General features: G+C 34.6%; 2 protein-coding genes across 2 annotated transcripts; one reads left to right on the plus strand and one right to left on the minus strand.

Moving 5' to 3' along the window:
• Positions 1-2,822: 2,822 nt before the first annotated feature.
• LOC103452977 (monothiol glutaredoxin-S2) lies at positions 2,823-3,498 on the minus strand. Its single transcript, XM_008392500.4, has one exon. The coding sequence runs from the start codon at positions 3,361-3,363 to the stop codon at positions 3,055-3,057; it is 309 nt and encodes a 102-aa protein (XP_008390722.1). The 5' UTR covers positions 3,364-3,498; the 3' UTR covers positions 2,823-3,054.
• A 9,850-nt stretch (positions 3,499-13,348) lies between these two features.
• LOC103452979 (monothiol glutaredoxin-S10) lies at positions 13,349-14,136 on the plus strand. Its single transcript, XM_008392501.4, has one exon. The coding sequence runs from the start codon at positions 13,608-13,610 to the stop codon at positions 13,914-13,916; it is 309 nt and encodes a 102-aa protein (XP_008390723.1). The 5' UTR covers positions 13,349-13,607; the 3' UTR covers positions 13,917-14,136.
• Positions 14,137-20,657: the final 6,521 nt, after the last annotated feature.

Consider the following 20,657-nt stretch of genomic DNA (forward strand, 5'->3'; position numbering starts at 1 on the left):
AAAGATCCTATTCATCCTACTCATATCTGTTATCTCCATAAGTCACTCTATGGCCTAAAACAAGCTCCCAAAGTTTGGTATGAGAAACTTCATAGAGCCTTGACATCTCTGGGTTCACTGGTTCTTAATATGATCATTATTTATTTGTCAAAACAAATCCAATGGTGTTTATCTTGGTTTATGTTGATGACATCATTGTCACTGGACCATCACCTCCAACTTGCAAACAAGTAATAGCTCAGCTCGGTTCTATGTTTCCCATCAAGGATTTAGGTGCTTTACATTACTTTCTTGGTATTGAGGTTAAAAGATTATCCAAGGGCATTTACATTTCTCAAACTAAATACATACTGGATCTGTTAAAGAAAGCACAAATGGATGGAGCAAAACCTTATGTCACTCCTCTGAGTACTTCTAAATTGGACCACACATCTCCCTTATTGGAGAATCCTACATAATATAGATCTCTAGTAAAAGCTCTTCAATACTTAACCTAGACAAGACCCGATCATTCCTTTGTTGTGAATCTTGTTTATCAATTCATGCATAGTCCTCGGCAATCTCACTATCAAGCAGTGAAAAGAATCTTCAAGTATCTTAAGGGCTCTATTGATATGGGATTGTGGTTTTCAAAAAGTTCATCCACTTCATCAATTACAGCATTCTTCGATGCTGATTGGGCAAGCTGCTCAATTGACAGAAAGTCCACTGGAGGTTTCTGCATCTTTCTAGGCTCATCCATTATTAGTTGGAAAGCCAAAAAGAAACCCACTAATGCTCATTCATCCACTGAGGCTGAGTATCAATCACTTGCCAACACAGCTGCATAAATCACTTGGATCTGTAAATTGTTAGTTGATATTGGCTACAAAACTCATTCTATTCCTCAACTCAGGTGTGACAAAGTTTCAGCTATCTCTTTGGCCAATAATCTGTTGTTTCATGCAGCACATTGAGATTGACTACCACAACATTCGAGAAAAGGTTTTGGCTAAAGAAATCTATGTTCATTATGTTTGCACACAGGATCAGCTAGCAGATATTTGTACTAAAGCTCTCTCTAAGGATAGATTTCAACTTCTACGATCCAAACTCTCACTTAGCAGTCCTCGGCTTAGTTTGAGGGGGGGGATATTGAGGGTAATTGTGTAAATGATTAAGTTGGATTATACTTAGAGTTAGTTGGATATTTGTTTGTTTGTTGAGGCGTGTAGTTTGTTAGTTAAAGAGTAATTGGTAGTGGCATGTGTAAATGAGTTGTATATATACAACAATCTTGTAATCTTATCATTCATTGAATGAAAAGATATTCTTACCAAACAGTCATGTTGTGCATATTTCGTCTTGTTTTTCTTTGAAAAATGAAAATCACAGGAAGTATTTAAAGATTGTTGTCACTGTAGAAAAACTTAAAATTAAATTACGAAATTATGCATATTTTTTCTGCTCGTGTGCATGTCCTGGGGGTTGTCGTGGGACTTGCAAACGTCAGCTCGTCAGCTCAAAAGATCAAATCTCTGTTTTACCTCCACGTTTCGATTCGTAGTGTGCTACATCTGTGGTTTGATCAAATATATAATCTCTCAAATTTTTATATTGAGGTATTTGTTGGTTTACTCTGAACTTGTATAGAACTGCTTATTTTCTTTTGAACTTTAATTTTAGTCAATTACTTTCCTGAACTTTTATAATTGGTTAATTTCCTCCCTTAGCTTTAACTTTAGCCAATTATCCCCTTAGACTTTTATAAATAGCCAATTTTCCCTTAGTGACGTGCCCACCTAAGAGAGTGGCACGATAGAAACTGACGCTTGGGGCCCATCACAATGGTCGATTGGGCTTCCAACGGTTACTTCAACGGTCACTAGTAGCATGGCCACATCGCGGACATCCATTTCAAACTCTCACTTTAATCCTATGGTTCTTACTATTTTCCATCATAATAATTTTTAAAAATCCAGAAAAAAATTAGAAAAAATGAGAAAATCAAATAAAAAAATAAAAAGTATTCTAACAGTTACTTGTAAATTTTGTATGTAAATACTAAAAAAAAAAATTTCTCTTCCCACACCAAATTCTATACAATCTTTTATTTTCTACATTCTTATTTCATTGTCTATTCCTATTTTACTTGTGCTTACAAAAATGACATTTCCCGTCGAAGGTGGAGTCGAAGTTGAAATCGCATGGTCACTGCCGAAGATGTTTTCTTGTGTGAGCGTTGGAAATCCGTTACCCATTGTCCAGTTACGGACAATGAGCAGAGGTGTCCTAATATGTGGAAGAAAATTTATGAGATTATGTCGATAAGTAGGACACTAATCACGGGGAACAGTAATAGTCATGTCAGTTACTATTCATAATGAGTGGAAGGGAATAGTAACAACCATGAAAATTTACTATTTAAGTAAATAGTGACTGATATAAGTCTAGTTCTCGATGTAAATCAACTAGATGGAAATGCTTTTAATAGGTAGTATAGATATGTTGTATTGCAAAAATAATTAAAAATAGCATGAGGGCTGAGGGCTGCAGAAGCCCAAATCATATAATCCTCAGTAGAGAGGAGAGTAAAGAGGAACCATGGCGAGTTCCCAGTTCAATTGAGCTGAGAATTCTGCTGTAATTCGCTCCGTCCAAACTTATTTTCTCACCCATATATGATGCATTTCATTCTCCACATATATATCAAATTTACTTACTAATCATCTCTCACGCGTAAAAGTAAAACTTGCATAGATCAGATATTTCTCACATGCTATGCATATATCGAGCATGCATAACTAGGAATCTCAAGTCTTACCAACAGTACGATACGAGGATTAATGAAAGTAAGATTTTATTATTATAATAACCAGAACAAGAAACATAGCGTATTACAAAAAAGCTAGAGTACATCATAAGTTAATAACCTTATTGAAAACTCTTACATGCTCTATATATGCTATATATTTATTATATAATCCGACTCCGATATTTCTTTTTGTTTAGTAATATATCAAGCATGCATAACTAGGAATCTTAAGCTCCTGTTATGTAAGTTAATTAGCTAAATCAAACCCATAATGCTCCGACGCGCTTAAGCATGGGGATTAAGGAGCGCTTAAGATGAAGACTCATGACCTCATTGGCTCCACCCACAAGTTCACCGCCAATGAACACAGCAGGCACAGTAGGGTTGCATCCCAGCCTAGAGAGAGCTTGCTCTATCTCTCTCCCTCTTTGCATCTCATCAAGCTCATACACTGCTGGGTTCACCCCAAAGTCACAAAGCAGGGTTTTGATCGAGTGAGACATGCAGCACGAGCTCTTGCTGAAGATTACCACTGGTCTCTCGGACGCCATCTTTGTTACCGCCTCCATTGCTGATCAAAATGCAGATAGTAGTAGTTTTCAAAAGTATAATTTTGAAGTTGGGAAAAGGGTAAGGAGAGCAATGCGAATAGTTGAGACTCGAGACGATTGAAGTTTGATGTTGTGAGTATTTGGGGAGGGATGGAAGGGTTTATATAGGGTAGGGACATGGGAGACGAGTGGATTGGCATTGTTGGCTTTAGATAGCTAGAAATTAAAGGGCTCTTTCATCTGATAGTGAAGGAAAATAGGAATGTTCCTATAGATATTTAATTAGGCCATGCGATTCAAATGTTGCAAATTATAGCTAAGAGGATGAAAGTTGCATGCACAAAAATTAACCGAATCTTTTTGCATACGGAAATTCTAGAGACGTGTCCTTAATTTGTACGGCTTCACATTCTTAACTTGTTCCATATATATGCCTATTGCCTAAACACGCACCTTTGCTGTATCCATTTTTCATTTCTTTCTCTTGTTCTAGATTGATTATTTACATATTTGTTGTTAGGGTTTTCTTTTTGGGACGGTAACACCATGTGACATGTTAACACGAAGACGCACTCATTTCTGTATGCTCTACTTTTTCTGCCCATAGAAAGGGCTATGGTACTCGGTGAGTTGATGATCAACAGCACACTACAACAAAGGGTTTGTTGTATTTGATCTGCCGTATCTATCCTTGAGAGCATCTGCTGAGTTGGAGAAACGAGTTGGTTTTATCCATTTGGGACCTCCTTTTTTGCATTTGGATTCGCATCCAATTCATGAAAATGACACAGAAAGCCAAGTGAAAGAGAAAATACACGCCGACAAGAATTATACATTTGCAGTGTTCATACATGTCAAAACTACGTACAACTCAAAAAACTTATCAAGTACTAATGCATAATTAGGTCCCCCACAAGAAGCCTAATACATAGTGGCCTCGTTTGGCATCTCGGACTATACTGACTATTTCAGTCGGATAGGATAAATATTCGTCGGATAGTACTGACTAAATTAGTCGGGTGCTTAGTGCAATATTGGACTAATGACCGTATTAATAGGATCGGTCATTTATTTTTTATTACTTGTTAATAATATTTTTGGAATGATAATTCAAATTTAAAAAAAAAAATCACAAAACAAAAGAAACCCAAATAAAGACGAACGGGGAAGACGAAGTGCTCAAGGGTTCGGGATCCTTTTGAAACCCATACCAAAATGATAATCACAAACTGATCCATCAAATAGAAAAAATAACAAATTATCGAGAATCACAGATCCATCAAATAGAAAGAAAAAAATCACAAATTAAAGGATACAAGACATGAAGAGAAAAAGACAGAAAAAAATGGAAAATTGCAGGAAGAGGAAGACAAATGAAGATGAAATGAGAAAACATCCATGAGGAAGATGATGCAATCAGGTGTGAGTGGGAGTGGTTCTGCTGATTTAGGTCTAAATCTCCAGCAACAGAGGTGAGACGACGGAGCAAATGCGAGAGGGGTGCGAAGCGTGTTTTTTAGTTTTGAGACTGACTAATTATACTGAGCTTTTTGAGCTTACTAACTAGCGAGTATGAGGCGTACTAATCAATTTGGACCGTATTCGTTAATCCGGCGACTATTTAGTGTATAAATCTTGCCTCCGTATTATTCATTCTATCCAATACTTAAACCAATGTGCCAAACGAGGCCATTGGGTTTCATTGCATTTTGAAATGTCAAAATAAATTTGCGACGTAAACTAAAATTTTAGTTAACTAATCATTCTCCTCTCTCTTTCGACCGACGATACGGTGGGGCACGTCCTAAATCCAAAAACACGATGCCGTACATGGAAGAAGACAAAGCGATATGCCATTAGGTCCTACCTTGGTCCCAAATGTTATCTTCTATATATATCTTTCCATGTCAAAGTGATGTAGTTAACTGCTTTTTTCTTACCCTATTTGTTATTTTCTTGCCTATGTTCCAAGAAATTAATAATATCCAGTCTGGACCGCCCATGCATAAACAAACGTTTTTGAAAGGTCGATCGACATGATGATATATTGATCAATCATCTCTAGAAGAATGATTCCCATCAATTGGAAAGGTCCGGATCTTTCACTTTCTTTTGATCGACTTTCCATCACTACTTCGAATCTTGATCATGCAAATTGATGGTAACGTCTATTAGCTATACGTGATTTATACTACTCATTTCATATATATGTATATAAATAGGTATTATAATTCTTTATTGCATATGTAGATCATATCTGTCACATATATATAGGTATTATAATTCTTTATGCCATATGTATATCATATCTGTGATTTCAGGTCTCATTTCATATTCTCATGTGTGTGTCGCAACCTGTATAAAGCCTGTGACAGAATACTTTATTAAGGAACAATGGCCTATTTGCCTTATCTACATGGCGCAATATTGGCCAATTGGGAGCTAGCCAAGGGTCATCTTTGCCAAGAGTCATATTGTAGGTTTCCTTGACCGTACTCTCTCGTACTTATTACAGCATGTATATGCAATCATGCATGCATGCATGGCTATTTATGATCTCGTACATATGCATGCATGTCTTTCATATAATCATATACAACATATATCAATCATTCTACTGCGGATAAAATATTGACACGTAAGTTTGCAGTATTCAAACGATATATTAACTTCATGTCAACGATATGTGCACATTTAAATATGTTGTTAACCACAATATAGAAAAACTTTTATATATATATATATATATATATTTAAGCACACGTTAACTGCAATCTAGAGTAAGAGGTCTTATATATACAAAAGTATTCAAAAACTAACTAGTTAGTAACTTAATTCAGCGTTAGTCATGACAAAATAATTAACCTTATTATTCAAGTGTTTGTTCAAATGTTCATGTTCTCATTCATGGATCATTGTTTGACTATTCAATATTATTCATGTATCATGAACCTTCACACTTTAACATATATGATATGTGTACCTTTCTTGAGTATTCTTTTCACGGTAGTTAATATGTGAGAGAATGTGTGTGGGGATAAGGTCATACGTGTGTGGGTGGCGTAAGTTGGAATAAGAATGTCAACTTTTTAAGCGAAAAGTTATTGAAGATAAAGAAGTAATTACGCGAGGACGGATCGTGGCATCACACAAATTAGGGTTTTGGTTGATGAGGTCAGGTACAGTTACATATTCTCTCGATTGTTTTATTCCTTCTCAAAAGAGAGAGAAAGTGGGCTTCATGAGGCCCCCTATTTGGATAGTTTAGTTGTGGTTCCTGGTTCTTAACTGTTATAAACTCAAACTTTATGCATTTTAAGGAAAATATAAAATATCGATGATATCGAAAATATCGGTAGTCCAAAAACATGGAAATTTCGATGGAAATATTGGGATATTATCGATATCGATAAAAATTGAATAAAAACCACGGAAATTGTAAGAAAAACTTGAAAATTTTTATTGAAACTTTGCAAGATGTTTATTTAGTCAATTATCTATTAGTTAATCACAAAAATTGGAAAGAAATGCATTGCATAATAGATATAACTGATTTAAGTTGATTATATAGCGAGCTGGCAAACATTGTGAGTGTAGAAAATATGTAATAATTAATAAAAGAAGTTTAAACACACCATAATCATTTATATATAATGAATTAGTACAATATTTTACACTTTATACATTGCATAGTAAGATACATGAGTGACTTAGCAAGGTCTAAAATATCGATTATATCGGAAATATTGGTAGTCCAAAAACACAGAAATTTTGATGGAAATATCGGGATATTATGGATATTTTAAACCATGATTTTAAGTTTTAGATTGAGGTCCCTCTCTACATAAATAACATAGTAACAAAAGATATGTAATAATATCAATAAAGACTCAAACCGTTATTTTGCTTTTATTTACACCACCAATTAATTATTGAAATTTGCTTATGGGGTTTCAACAACAACAAAATTGCTTATGGGTGCATTTTAGATTTTTATTTTTATAATATGAGTACGTTTATATAATAAAATTTGGGTACATTGCACTTACAAAAAATTGGTACATTTTATATATGCAAAAATATGGGCACGTTGCATATAAATTAAATTGGTACATTTTATATAAAAAAACAAGAGGTATATTTTATATAAAAAAACAATGGGTACATCTTATATTAAAAAATAAATAGATTTTACATTAAAAAAATTGGTACATTTTACATAAAATGAATGGTACTTACAAAACAAAAAATTGGTACATTTTGCATGTAACAAAGTGGTACATTTTTAAATAAAAATGGGTACATTGTAAATAAATTACAGTACAAATAAAAGGTTAAAAAGTTATGATTTTAAATAAAAGTTTTTAAAATATGGGCACAATAAGAAATTAATATATGGGTACAAATTGAAACTGAAAAGAAAATTGGTATAATTTAAAAAAAAAAAAAAAAGCTTGCAAATTAAAAATGGGTACAAACTAAAAATAGAAATATATGATACAAAGTTTAGCCTAAATATAAATGTAGCAAATGTAAAGTTTCTAACGCTAAATGAATATATTTAGAAATACAATTTAATTAAAAATAAATAAATTTAATTATCTTGACATGTAATATTTTATTATTGAAATAATTAATGAGGTTCATAAAACCTAAAGACCTTGATTAAAAATTGAAAATGAATAAGGTCTTAATTAATGAAGTAGAAAAAATAGAGATGATAACCTAATTTTTCCTATATATAATGAATAAATAATATATATATATATATATATATATATTATGTGTGTGTGTGTGTATATATAAGTTAATGAATATCCGGAGACACATTTTTTTGTCATATATTTTGACACATGTTTTTTTAGAGTTTGATCTGTAACGTATTTTAATGATCTAGACCGTCTATCTTTTAGGTTATTCTCAAAGATCATGTCTACAAAAAATCACTAAATTTGAAACAATATGACTGTTGGATTAAATTTGGTGTTTTCTTGTATAACCGTATTCGTCTATTTTCTTAATTACAAATGAATGCCTTAATGATTTTGGATTTATTTGAATTTTTACAAGGATGACCTATGAATGATTACTAAAATATAAATTATTCAGATTGTCAAAATGCATTACGAAGTGATTCTTGCAAAATAAATGTTAAAATATGTGTCAAAACACAAAAGCGTGTGTCCCACATCGTAACTATATATATATTAATGCATGCTTTTGTGGATGCGAAACAGCCAGAATAATACTTCTCCGTCCAAAATCTTAAAGCAGAAATAAAAAAAAGAACAAAATCTCTCTCCAACTCATGTTGTGCATAAACATGTCATTTCCACATATTATCGAACAATATATTCTTTATATGATCTACTTCAATAGCTTGCTAAAGGATCATATTATGATCATCCATTTATTATCCACCCACTTAGAACCTTCATGGTACGTATTATTTGTTCTATAAAATATCAAAATATTGTACCAAAATCTTGTTAAGATTGGCTGCCATTTGTGCTCTGTTGTTGGTGGTGGCATATTCCTAGTTCTGATTAGGGAAGTTGCTAATTTTGACATCGATGTTTTCTTTTGTTCTGTAAATATCAGCGTTAAACACGTTGACAGATTAAGCATGTGTTTGATTTATCTCTATGACCTTGACAAAGGAATTTAAGCTGTATATTGATGATTAAGGGATACCAATATTTTTCAAATAATTATGGGGGTATATATAAAAGAAATTAGATGATATAGTACCACCATGTGACACTGACAACGGGTAGTATCCACCAACAAAAACATGACACGTGGCAAAGTCGTTGCTAAGGGAAAAAACTCATGCCTGGGTATTATTAACTGTTAGGAGTATAAGAATAAGATCAATGGTTGATCTTGGTTTACATTAATTAACATCTCACATCCCTTTCTCCACGCCATCTGAGTACTAACAAAAATCCCATTAGAAGTTGTCTTTCAATCTTGCAATCTCCATCCAATGACATGTTACTGAAAGGATATGTAGCATTTCCTGGAGTTTCATCAGACCTTGATAGACATTCTTCTAGTTCCTGGTACATATCAGAATTGCGCTTAATCAAATGAAACGAACTAGTAAACAATAGAGGCTCACACCAGATTTTGGAACCTGCATAAGAAAAGCCAAACTAGGAAAAAACAAATTCTCAAAAGAAAAAAACAATTAAAACAAATTCAAGTTAAAGATAAGGTCAAAATTAATAAAATGGGAAAAAAAAAAAAAAAAAAAAAGGAGGCAAAGAGAAGAATCCCAATGGGTGCTTGTAAATTGAAACAAAAAAATTTAAAAGAAAAAAATCTCACGACATGAAGGAACGCCCTGATTTCAAACATGGAGAAGAGTTAATTGTATCAGTGGCTTCTTGGAAGAAATTACCCGACCACATTCGTACTCCGAAACGCTCAAAGGCTTCCACAGGAGAAAGATTTGTTCTGCTAGGGTTCTACCAATTAAGAAAAGAGGATTGGGCTATGAAAAGCATGAAACTCCGTTAACTTATGTTTAACACGACGTTAGCTTTTTTGCTCCACCACATGTCATATTTATGTTGATGAGTATTACAAACTGTTAGTGTCACGTGGTAGTACTGTACTATTTAATATTTCTCTGTAGATATATCGAGCTAGCTTTAAAATATCAAGTCTTGAGTGATGTATTTGTGACAAGTTAGTTAGCTTGACTAGCACTTTTATATTTCTGTATGGTAATTCGAGAGAGTTCTGATAAAAACTAACAAAATCTTGTCCAAATTTTCAATCCTGATTTGTACTTACGAATTTTGTAATGGTAAAAGTAACATTTGTATATTATCTAAAAAAATAAAAAGTAACGCTTGTATATACAAAGCTTGAAACCAAATAATATGCAGAGTGCGTACCTCTTAAGACTTAGATGGTGGAGGGAATACGTAAATAAGAATCTTAAGATTTCTTCAAATAAACAATCTTACTAATTGATTTAACAGCATCAGGTTACCTACTTTGTTAAAGAAAATCCTAAATTTAAATCTCATAAACAACAATTTGTTGAATAATATGACAAAAGATATTTCTCCATATCATTGTTCTTCACTTCTTCTACTAGAGTTTTGTAGTTTCGGAAAAGATAAGAGACTGTTGGGGACTCATCTCAAAGGACCATCACTATGCATTTAAAGAGGGCTTGTATCTGCCCGAAGGGCTTTGTTCAACTTAAGGCAACCTTCAAGGTGTTAACAAACCAAAAAGGCGAAAAGAAGAGAGAATTGCAAAATCCTGAATCTTAATTTTAAACACAAAGGAAAAAAAATCAATAAAATTGTCAAAAAGACTACATAACACAAAATGAAACATCTTGCCAGAAACTAATTCTGGAAAAACAGGAAACCAATCCAACATTAATTAGTAGAAAATATAAATTAGAACAATCTTCGTTGAACAAGCAAAACTAAAGTCACAAGGACGTGCTAACTCATAACTTATTACCGCTAAAGGCTAACTTAGAAAAACAAAACACAAACTCCAGACTTATTATTTTTCAACACTTTCCGTCAAACTCACGGTGATGATACACCACATCTTGAGTTTGCTTACAGAAAGCCGATGAGTATGCCCTTCTTGATGCCCATGCATGCCAATGCTGATGTAAAGTTTCATTGCCCGTATCAATTCCAATGCCTAGTGTCAGTGTCAATGAAAGATTCCAATACCAATGCGAACATCCATTGCCAGTACTAATGTTAATACCAAATAACAAAAAATCACAAAGTGGTGCCAAGTGAAGATAAAACGGATCTACATCCATCCTAAACAAGCATAAGCAATAAATGTATGTCCTGTTAAAGGAGTATTTTTAAAGATTAATTTTGTAATCTGATTCTGATTGTATTCCTGATTTTGTAGAGATCCTTCTTTGTATGTCAAGTACACACACTTGTATATATAGGCCTTTGTGCTAGGTTTATATTTTCTATATGTTACTCCTCTTTCTGATCCCACTTCTCCTTGGCTCATTGCAGTATCTCATTATGACTGGTTCTAATATTGCATTTCCGATAAACCAATTGCTCAGCTTATGGCTCGTCCGACTATGACGCATTTAATTGTTGCCAAACGTGTTCTATGTTATGTTAAAGGTTCTTAGGACTTCGGTTTAATTTTTTGGCCTCACCTTGGTCCCCTTACTCTAGAGTTACTCTAATGCCAATTGGGCCGCTTGTTCTGAAACTCGTCGACCGACATCCGACTATCTCTTATTTCTAGGCCTGAATCTCATATCATGGAAAACAGGCTACTGTTTCTCTCTCTAGTGCGGAGTCTGAATATCAGGCTCTTGCTCACACCTGTGCCTGATCTCTTTGGGTGTCCTATTTACTTCATGAACTTCGGTTTCAGGCCTCTTTGCTCACCTATCTGTTTTGTGATAATCTCAGTACTACATAAATGGCAGCCAACCCGGTGTTTATATTAAGTTAGATTATCATTTTGTTCGTGAACATTTAAGCTTGGCACTCATAGAGTTCAGTTCATTCCATCCCCGGATCAACATGCGGATATCTTGACAAGGGGTCTCTATAAAACATTGTTTCTTCTTCTACGGTTCAAACTTGTTGTATCTTGACCGCACGGTTTTTTTTTGTTTTTTTTTTTTGGGGGGGGGGGGGGGGGGGTGGGGTGGTGTGTTAGAGAAAGAGTCTTGAAAATATATCTCCTATGATATAGAATTAATATTGTAATGTGATTCTGATTGTACTCATGATTTGTAGAGATCCTTACTTAATTATATGTCAAGTATACACACTTGTATATAGGCCTTTGTGTTGTGAATATAATTGTCAAAGTATATATTTTTATTGTCCAAATTAAGCACCACCTTCATTTTCGCGATCAACGATCATCCCAGACTAAACATGATCACGTTTCACTTTTATATTTTCCAACAGGACAAACAGAAAAACAATCTTTGTTGAACAAGTAAACCAAATCCACAAGGACAAGCTAGCTAACTTAGAACTTATACCTCTAAATACTAGCTAAGGAAACAAAACACAACCTCCTACTTTCCTAACTTTATATTCCCATACAAGATCCTTGACAAATTAATAACTATCAGGATAAGACGACAGTCAACACCAAATTTCGATGGTAATTTTTTTATGATTATTTTGAGTGTAATAGCTGCATGATCATTGATGTTATAAACTCACATGTTATAATATAAATAGTCGACAAATATGTATTTAAAATTCTTGAAAAAATTGTTCCGACTTAAGACATACACAGAAGTGGCGTGGCCAGTTCCATCTCTCTCACTCTCCTTTTGAAATTCTTGTTTAGTTCGGATTGATATTCTAGCTATGCATGCACACATCATCTGTAAATTTGCCAACTTAAAATTCTTAAAGTCCGATGCATGCATCACAGCATCATCTTCTGTGTGATGCAACTATTCGTGCGCGTCTTCATCTGACACCTAATTATATCTAAAGTTGACATTCGTTATCATGCTCAAGTCCCTCAAAAAAAAAATTGCGAAAGAGACTCTCTTAAGAATGAGACTTTTTATAAGCTCTTTACCATCTCATGTTCTTAGTATAATATTTTATAATATTGGCACGATAATCGACATTAAACTGTAAGATGACGGAGAATCCATAAAGAATCTCACTTTGAAAGAGTCCCTTAGCATTTCTAAAAAGAAAACCATAGTCCCATAACTTCATTTTTATTCCACTTTCGGCCACGTTTGGCTTATCTCTATAGTATCTTATATTCTTGGCACACAAGGTTAGTGTATTAAGCCACACAAGTGCCTTTCATATCAAGGGCAGTTTGGGCATCAATCCAAATATCTGAAGGAACCTTCTGCTTTTGCATTCCCTTTTTCATATTGGATTAAAAAAATGCATATAATATGTAATCCCACCTTGCTAGCTTTCCATTTGGCTAGCCTATATATACATGCTCATAAGATATCCAATTCCATCAACGCCAAACCAATCTTCTACTACTACTTCTTCTAAGTTGCATACCCACAAGCTGATCATTACCTACATTTGCTCCATTTCCACAATTTTTCCTCACCTACCCATCTAGTTTTCTTGGCTTCCACAAAAACTCCATTAAGTCTTTAAACCCTAATCTGATCGTAGTCATCCTTACCAATTAATTTTCATATTAGCCACATACATTTCATTTTTTGTGGTACATTTGAATTTCTTCTTGCTATTTGAGGTTGATAGTATATAAATCAAATGGATCGTGTAGCAAAATTAGCATCACAAAAGGCCGTAGTCATATTCAGCAAGAGCTCGTGCTGCATGTCCCATGCAATCAAGAGATTGTTTTACGAACAAGGAGTGAGTCCTGCAATCTATGAGCTCGATGAGGAGTCAAGAGGGAAGGAGATGGAGTGGGCTTTGATAAGGCTAGGGTGCCAACCCTCAGTTCCTGCTGTCTTCATTGGTGGCAAACTTGTGGGATCAGCCAATACAGTCATGACACTTCATCTCAATGGTTCGCTAAAGAAATTGCTAAAAGATGCAGGAGCATTGTGGCTCTAATTAGCATCATTAACATTAATTGGAGCATATATATTATATGCGCACCAATCTATAACTGTCCCAAATAATTAAGGGTTAACTCAGTTGTATTTTCCTTTTAATCTTCCGGCGGCTTAAAGTACAATGTAACTACACATATCACTTTTGAATGTATTCCTAAATATACTATGTTAATCAAATAGAACATGATGAGTGATCGATTGTCACACTTTCTTTCAAATTATAAGTACATATTTCCTTGATTTAATAATCGAAAGAACATAATTAATGTCCTATCAAAGAAAAAGAACACGATTCAATTTCTTCTGATGTAACCCAAAAAACAATTCTTATTTCAAGTTGATAATAATCTAGTTGGTTTAATTATTTAAGAAAGTGAACAAATGGAAAACGAAAGAAGATAGTTAGCATATATGGTCACCATTACATAAATAATAAGAGTCCGTTGTTGTTCACCCCTTAACCCAAGGTAATTGTTACCTATGAGTAAATTAATTAGCATAGGTCGGTGCCATGCAAAAGCATTAATCGAATGTGATATAGTAGGCTGAAGATTATGAGGTGCGCGAATTTGCGTTATATTCTATGATGCTTAATCTAAATTTTAATTGGATTATCGACTTTATTGCAGCTATATGTAAATATATATTCTTGATAGTGTTGTTCCATCACGCATAAATATATATGGTCTTTCCGGTTCTCGTGGGGTTCATCCAGACAGCCTCAAAGCTTTACATAAACACATTTAGTTAGCAATCAACTAAATGCTTATTCCTATTACACTTTAATTATCATCATGATAGTCATTTGGAATCGGTATGGTGTGTGCTAGTAGAATCTATGAAGTTGAAAAGGAAGGAAGTATCATATTAAGTTATGTTCCTCTTTTGTTGTTCTAGCTCATTGCATGGCGCTTGTTATGCGCTTAGTGATAGATTTAGAAACTTTTCCGTTGACAGAGAATTTAGATTGTTTTGAATTCCTACTTCTCAGTCTCTTTGGGATATTTTGTCAAACGTCTTGCTTAAGTAAAAATCAAGCAATTAAGGAAAACTACAAGTCCATGTACTTAGTTGTCGTTATAATCTTTTGCGTTATAATCTCATTCTTAAGTGGAGGAACTCCCAAGGAATGAGCTAGCTAGGAATTAATGTACATGAGTGAAGCTAAAAGTTTCATTATATTTGTTGTCAAATCTTTGCAAAAGAGAGTTACTTTTGAAGTTAACCATTGCTTTTTTGCTGAATTATTCCAAAATATTGTAGTAAAATACGCTAGCAGCTATTTCCCAATCCCAAATCTCTTTCCTAATTACATCTTCCATCGTACAAAGTTATTATCTTTATTTTATTTTATTTTTGAAAGCAACGGCATAGATTCATTAGATAAAGAGAAGCAGTAGCACTATACAAAAAGAGCTGGAAAAGAAAACCAGCAAATTTAACAGCTACAATCCGATAACAAAACATCAAGATGAATATTAGGAGGTTCCTCGAACCAATAGCACTCATGGAATTTAACTATATATTAGTATATGTAATGTCGCACTTTGTAGGTTCTAATGATAGACTTTTGTGGCGAGAAAAATGATACTTCATCTATATTATATATAATATGGCAATTTGTAATTTGTATTCTCCCATTTTTGAAAAGCGAGCTAGATAGGCAATATATTCACCTTATCTATGTTTTGTGATGGAATTGATTCCTAGTTATCTTATAAAAATATATATGAAAAGAGGCTCAACAATTGCCAAGTTGAAAACGAGAATGATCATGAACAATGTGTACCGCAAATATCAACAATTACGAGTTGCAGTTGTAGAAGTTAGATTAGTTAATTACAACAGTGTATTTGCTTTTAGCACTCAAGTTGAAATCTTCTTTTTACGTATTGGTCAGGAGGTTAAGTAGTATTGTGCTATGCCAGCAAAAACTCAACCACGATAGAAATGTACCTTAGGACAGTATTTTAGGTTTATATAGTACTTTACGTACGGACGGTCAGAATAAAGAAGATTCCAACTCTTGAAGTGATATGGGCTTGTGAAGTATGGGAATGGATCAAATTTTAATAGAATCCATGACATAGAAGCCCATTCAGAGCAACTCCACCTATGGAGTCCTCCCCCATGGCAATTCACTATTGTATCCATCCTATTGAATAGTAATTGCCTTTAATGAATAGTAACTGTCATTAATGAACAGTAATTGTCATTTGCATCTCCACTCTTGGAGCCCTCCCCTGGCAATAGGCAATAAAATATTATTTTTTTTGTTTGTTTAAATAATACAAAATAAAATTATTTATAATTTCGGATAAGATTTTTTAAATTGTTCTCGTTGCGCCACGTGTCATTTTATAAAAAAAAACAATTATTTAGCGATGGAGTTCGATAAGATTTTTATCCAATGTCATCGTGTCACGTGTCATTATCTTTTGAGAATCTTTGACGATAGATTTCGATCAGATTTTAACTCGTTCAAAATTGCGCCACGTGTCATTATCCGAAAATATAATTATTGGAGATCGATTTCGATAAGATTTTTATCCAATACGATCGTGCCACGTGTCATTATCTTTTCAGAATCTTTGCGGATAGATTTCAATCAGATTTTTAACGAATGACGGCATGCCACGTGGCCTCATCTACAATCCGATCCTTTCTGAATCGTCCATATAATCCACCATCCATCCTCACAAATCTCACACCAATTTTCTCAACATCTCTATCTCATTATTCATAGTTTCAGCTTCTTCTTCACCATCCATCCTTACAATGTCTGCTTCTTTATCAAGGATGATGTGGGAAATCGATCAGCAAGAGGAAGAATTGTTTAACCAATCTGAAGGAATGTTCAACCTTCAGATAGCTGAAAATGAGATGGAAGAGGATGAGGAGCGTTGAAGGAGAGATGACGAAACAAGAATAGCCAGAGCCTCACATTCCCGTCGAGTCATCCAGACTGTTGCTCAGATATGCAAGCCCAACTGTTCAAGAAACCTTGATAGAAGCAGGCAACGACGGGGTGAAGAGCTGTTGGACAATTACTTTGTCCATAACAGTGCATTTCCTGATACGTACTTTAGACGCCGTTTTAGAATGGAACGACATTTGTTCAACAGAATCATGACTGATGTTTGCAACCATGATTCTTACTTTGTGCAAAAGAATGATGTTTGTGGTGTTATGGGTCTCCTGCCTCAGCAAAAAATCACTGTTGCGTTGCGGATGCTTACGTATAGAGCATCTACAGACCAAGTGGATGAGATAACGAGGATGGGGAAATCAACCATTCTTGAGGCCCTGATGAGGTTTTGCGGATCAGTCGAATCTTTGTACACAGCAGAGTACCTCCGAAAACCTACTCGCATGGACTTGCAAAGGCTTCTGAAGAAGAGCGAGATGCGAGGTTTTCCTGGGATGATAGGAAGCATCGATTGTATGCACTGAATGTGGAAAAACTATCCAAGTGCATGGCAAGGTGCATATGGGGACAGAAAAGGAGCAAAATCTATCATTTTGGAGGCAGTGGCATCTTTTGATACATGGATATGGCACGCTTTTTTCGGGGTTCCGAGGGCTCAAAATGATCTCAACGTCCTTGCCCAATCCCCAGTGTTCAACGACGTCCTGCAAGGAAAGGCACCAAAAGTCACGTACGTCGTCAACGGACGTAGGTACGACGGGCCATAGTACCTAGCTGACGGCATTTACCCACGGTGGGAAACATTTGTCAAAACAGTGCCACGTCCGTGAAGTGCAAAGGAAAAACACTTTGCAAGTTGTCAAGAGGGGTGCAGGAAAGATGTGGAGCGTTGTTTTGGTATCCTTCAAGCTCGTTGGGCGATCGTCAGGGTGGCTGCCAGAATGTTCGATGTAGAGTCACTTCGATCCATCATGATGACGTGCGTCATTCTTCACAACATGATTGTGGAAGATGAGTTCGATTATGATGCGGTTGATGAATATGAGCCAGAGCCAGACACGATGAACAATTCAAGAACACGGATATATTATGCGCATGATGCCATCGAAGAACCCGTGCAACACGAGCCATTAGAAAGGGATGGACGTTACAATGAAAGGGTCATTCAACGATATACTGCACTTCAAATGTTATCTATGCACAATGATCGGCAATTGACTTGATAGAGTACCAGTGGGTATTGAAACAAGCTGAAGATACTTAAGTTTATTAAGTATGTTTGTTTGTATTTGGTGTGTTTATGTAATTTTATTTGGTGTGTTTTTTGTAGTGAGTTTTTTATTATTTCGTATGTTTATGTAATTTTATTTGGTGTGTTTATGTAATTCCAATTGGTGAGTTTTTTAGTTTTATTTGGTGTGTTTTATAATTTCATTATACGTGAACAATTTGATGAATAAAGATTCTATTATTAGGATAAATATATTACGAAATTAAATACATGTACTCTCACTTTAAATAAAGTACTAACTTCAATAAAATGGAAACAACATAAATAATAAATTACAACCCAAAGTGATTGGACCATCTTGTCTTGTTGTGCTAGGACCATCTTGTCTTGTTGTGGTGCTAGGATCATCACTTAACCAATATGTGGTGCTAGGATCATCTTGTCTTGTTATGCTAGGACCATCTTGTCTTGATCTCGCTTCTCTTGCACGCCTCCTTTGCACCACATCGGCTTTCTCTGACTGCCAAAAATATTTAGAATTTGGAGACATCCCTTCTAAACGCGTGTTCATAATGTCACGATCTCGTTGTGCAATTCTTTCTTCTCTAAGCAACTCCCTTTCTTGCCTAAGTAGCTCTTTTTCCCTCTGTTCAGCTTGAAATGCTTGTTGAATAGCTGCAGCTTTTGCCTCATCTCTAGCCTTTTCAGCTTCATATTTCGCTAATTCCCGCGCCAACGTCAATTCACCTTGACGAACAAGTTCTTGCATGTACTTTCCATAATCATTCTTGGAAGAACTCCATTTCCTCTTTGAAGCCTTCTTACCTTGAGGCCTAATTGGATAACGGGTCGACCCCGACGCTTGTTCAGGAATGGGCGTTTCAGGCACTTCTTCTCCATCTTCTTCATCAACATGGGAGCCATGATCGGGTGTAGAGTGTGGAGGGGTGCTGTGTACAAAGGTGTTGTGTAGAGGGATGCTGCTCATGCATACTTCTGGACCAACAGGCACAACTTTGAATTTAGGACAATCTTTAACAATATTTCAACATTCCCACCGGTTGAATGATTTATTTCTTGATTTGATTTTGGCAGCATACCATGCTTGTGCTTGAAGTTGCTATAAATAATAATAATGAAATTATTAGGTAACAAATAAATAATACAAACAAATAATAATAATGAAATTATTAGGTAACAAATTAATAATTCAAACAAATAATAATAATGAAATTAGGTCACAAATAAATAATACAAACAAATAATAATAATGAAATTAGGTCACATATAAATAATGCAAACAAATAATAATAATGAAATTAGGTCACAAATAATAATAATGAAATTAGGTCACAAATAAATAATGCAAACAAATAATAATAATAATGAAATTAGGTAACAAATAAATAATACAAATAAATAATAATAATGAAATTATTAGGTAACAAATAAATAATACAAACAAATAATAATAATGAAATTAGGTCACAAATAAATAATGCAAACAAATAATAATAATAATGAAATTAGGTAACAAATAAATAATACAAACAAATAATTATAATCAAATTAGGTAACAAAATAATAATACAAACAAATAATTATAATATATTCTTACCTCATCCGCATAATTTGCCCCACTTCGAACATTACTACTAGCTTGTGTCAAGGCATCTCTCCACGTACTAAAGGAATGGCTAAGTATTTTCCAACGACTGGACATCGATTCTTTGGTTATTTTCCCACTCATTTGCTCAAGAAATTTGGTTTGAATTAAACTCCACATTTCTCGCAACTGCATCTCATTACCCGTAAGGGAATTATGAGTAACTTCAACCCAGCTAGTGCACAACGCAACATCTTCAAGAAGCGACCAATTCGTACCTGCATCAATAGTCATTTTGTGGAAAAAAAATTGGATTAAAACTTTGAGAGAAAGATATGAATTTGATTGAAAGTAGTTGAGAAAATATGAATTTGTGGTGTAAGGTAGATGGAGAAGAAGTGGTATTTATAAAAAAGTAAAAACAAATTTTTACAAATTTTTTTCAGATTTTTTACAATTTTTTCGGATTTTTTCCATTTTTATTCAAATAATTAATCTCTGCCGTTGGATTTTAAAAATTTTGAATTCCAACACTTCAGATTATGCCACGTGTCACAACGGTAATTTTTCTTAATTTTAAAACTATTTTTTCTTTATTTCTAAAGCATATTAATATCGACCGTTGATCTCAGATTGAATGGTTGATATTAAATAAGATTTTTTTTTTTTTTTACCGTTGAGATCCAACGGTCCAAATTAAGGAGCCGTTGAAATCGAATGGACCGTGGGAAGCCACGTGGCTTCCCAACGGTAACTGAGACCACTGCAAAAGTGACTGCTTTTCTGAAAAGTTGTCGGGCTACGCGCCCCCACGCGGGAGTGGGGTGCACGCGCTTGACAGAAAAAAATAAAAAAAGGGTTTGGAGCTTGGGCTCACAGGCTGTCAAAAATTGACAGGCCTTCTGCTCAGTCCTTCTCCACCAGCTCGGGCTCTTCAAGGCTAGAGTTGATTCACAGGGCCTCGGGCCCTTTC

This window comes from Malus domestica, chromosome 13, assembly GCF_042453785.1.
Source record: "Malus domestica chromosome 13, GDT2T_hap1".
NCBI classification, from domain to species: Eukaryota; Viridiplantae; Streptophyta; class Magnoliopsida; order Rosales; family Rosaceae; genus Malus; species Malus domestica.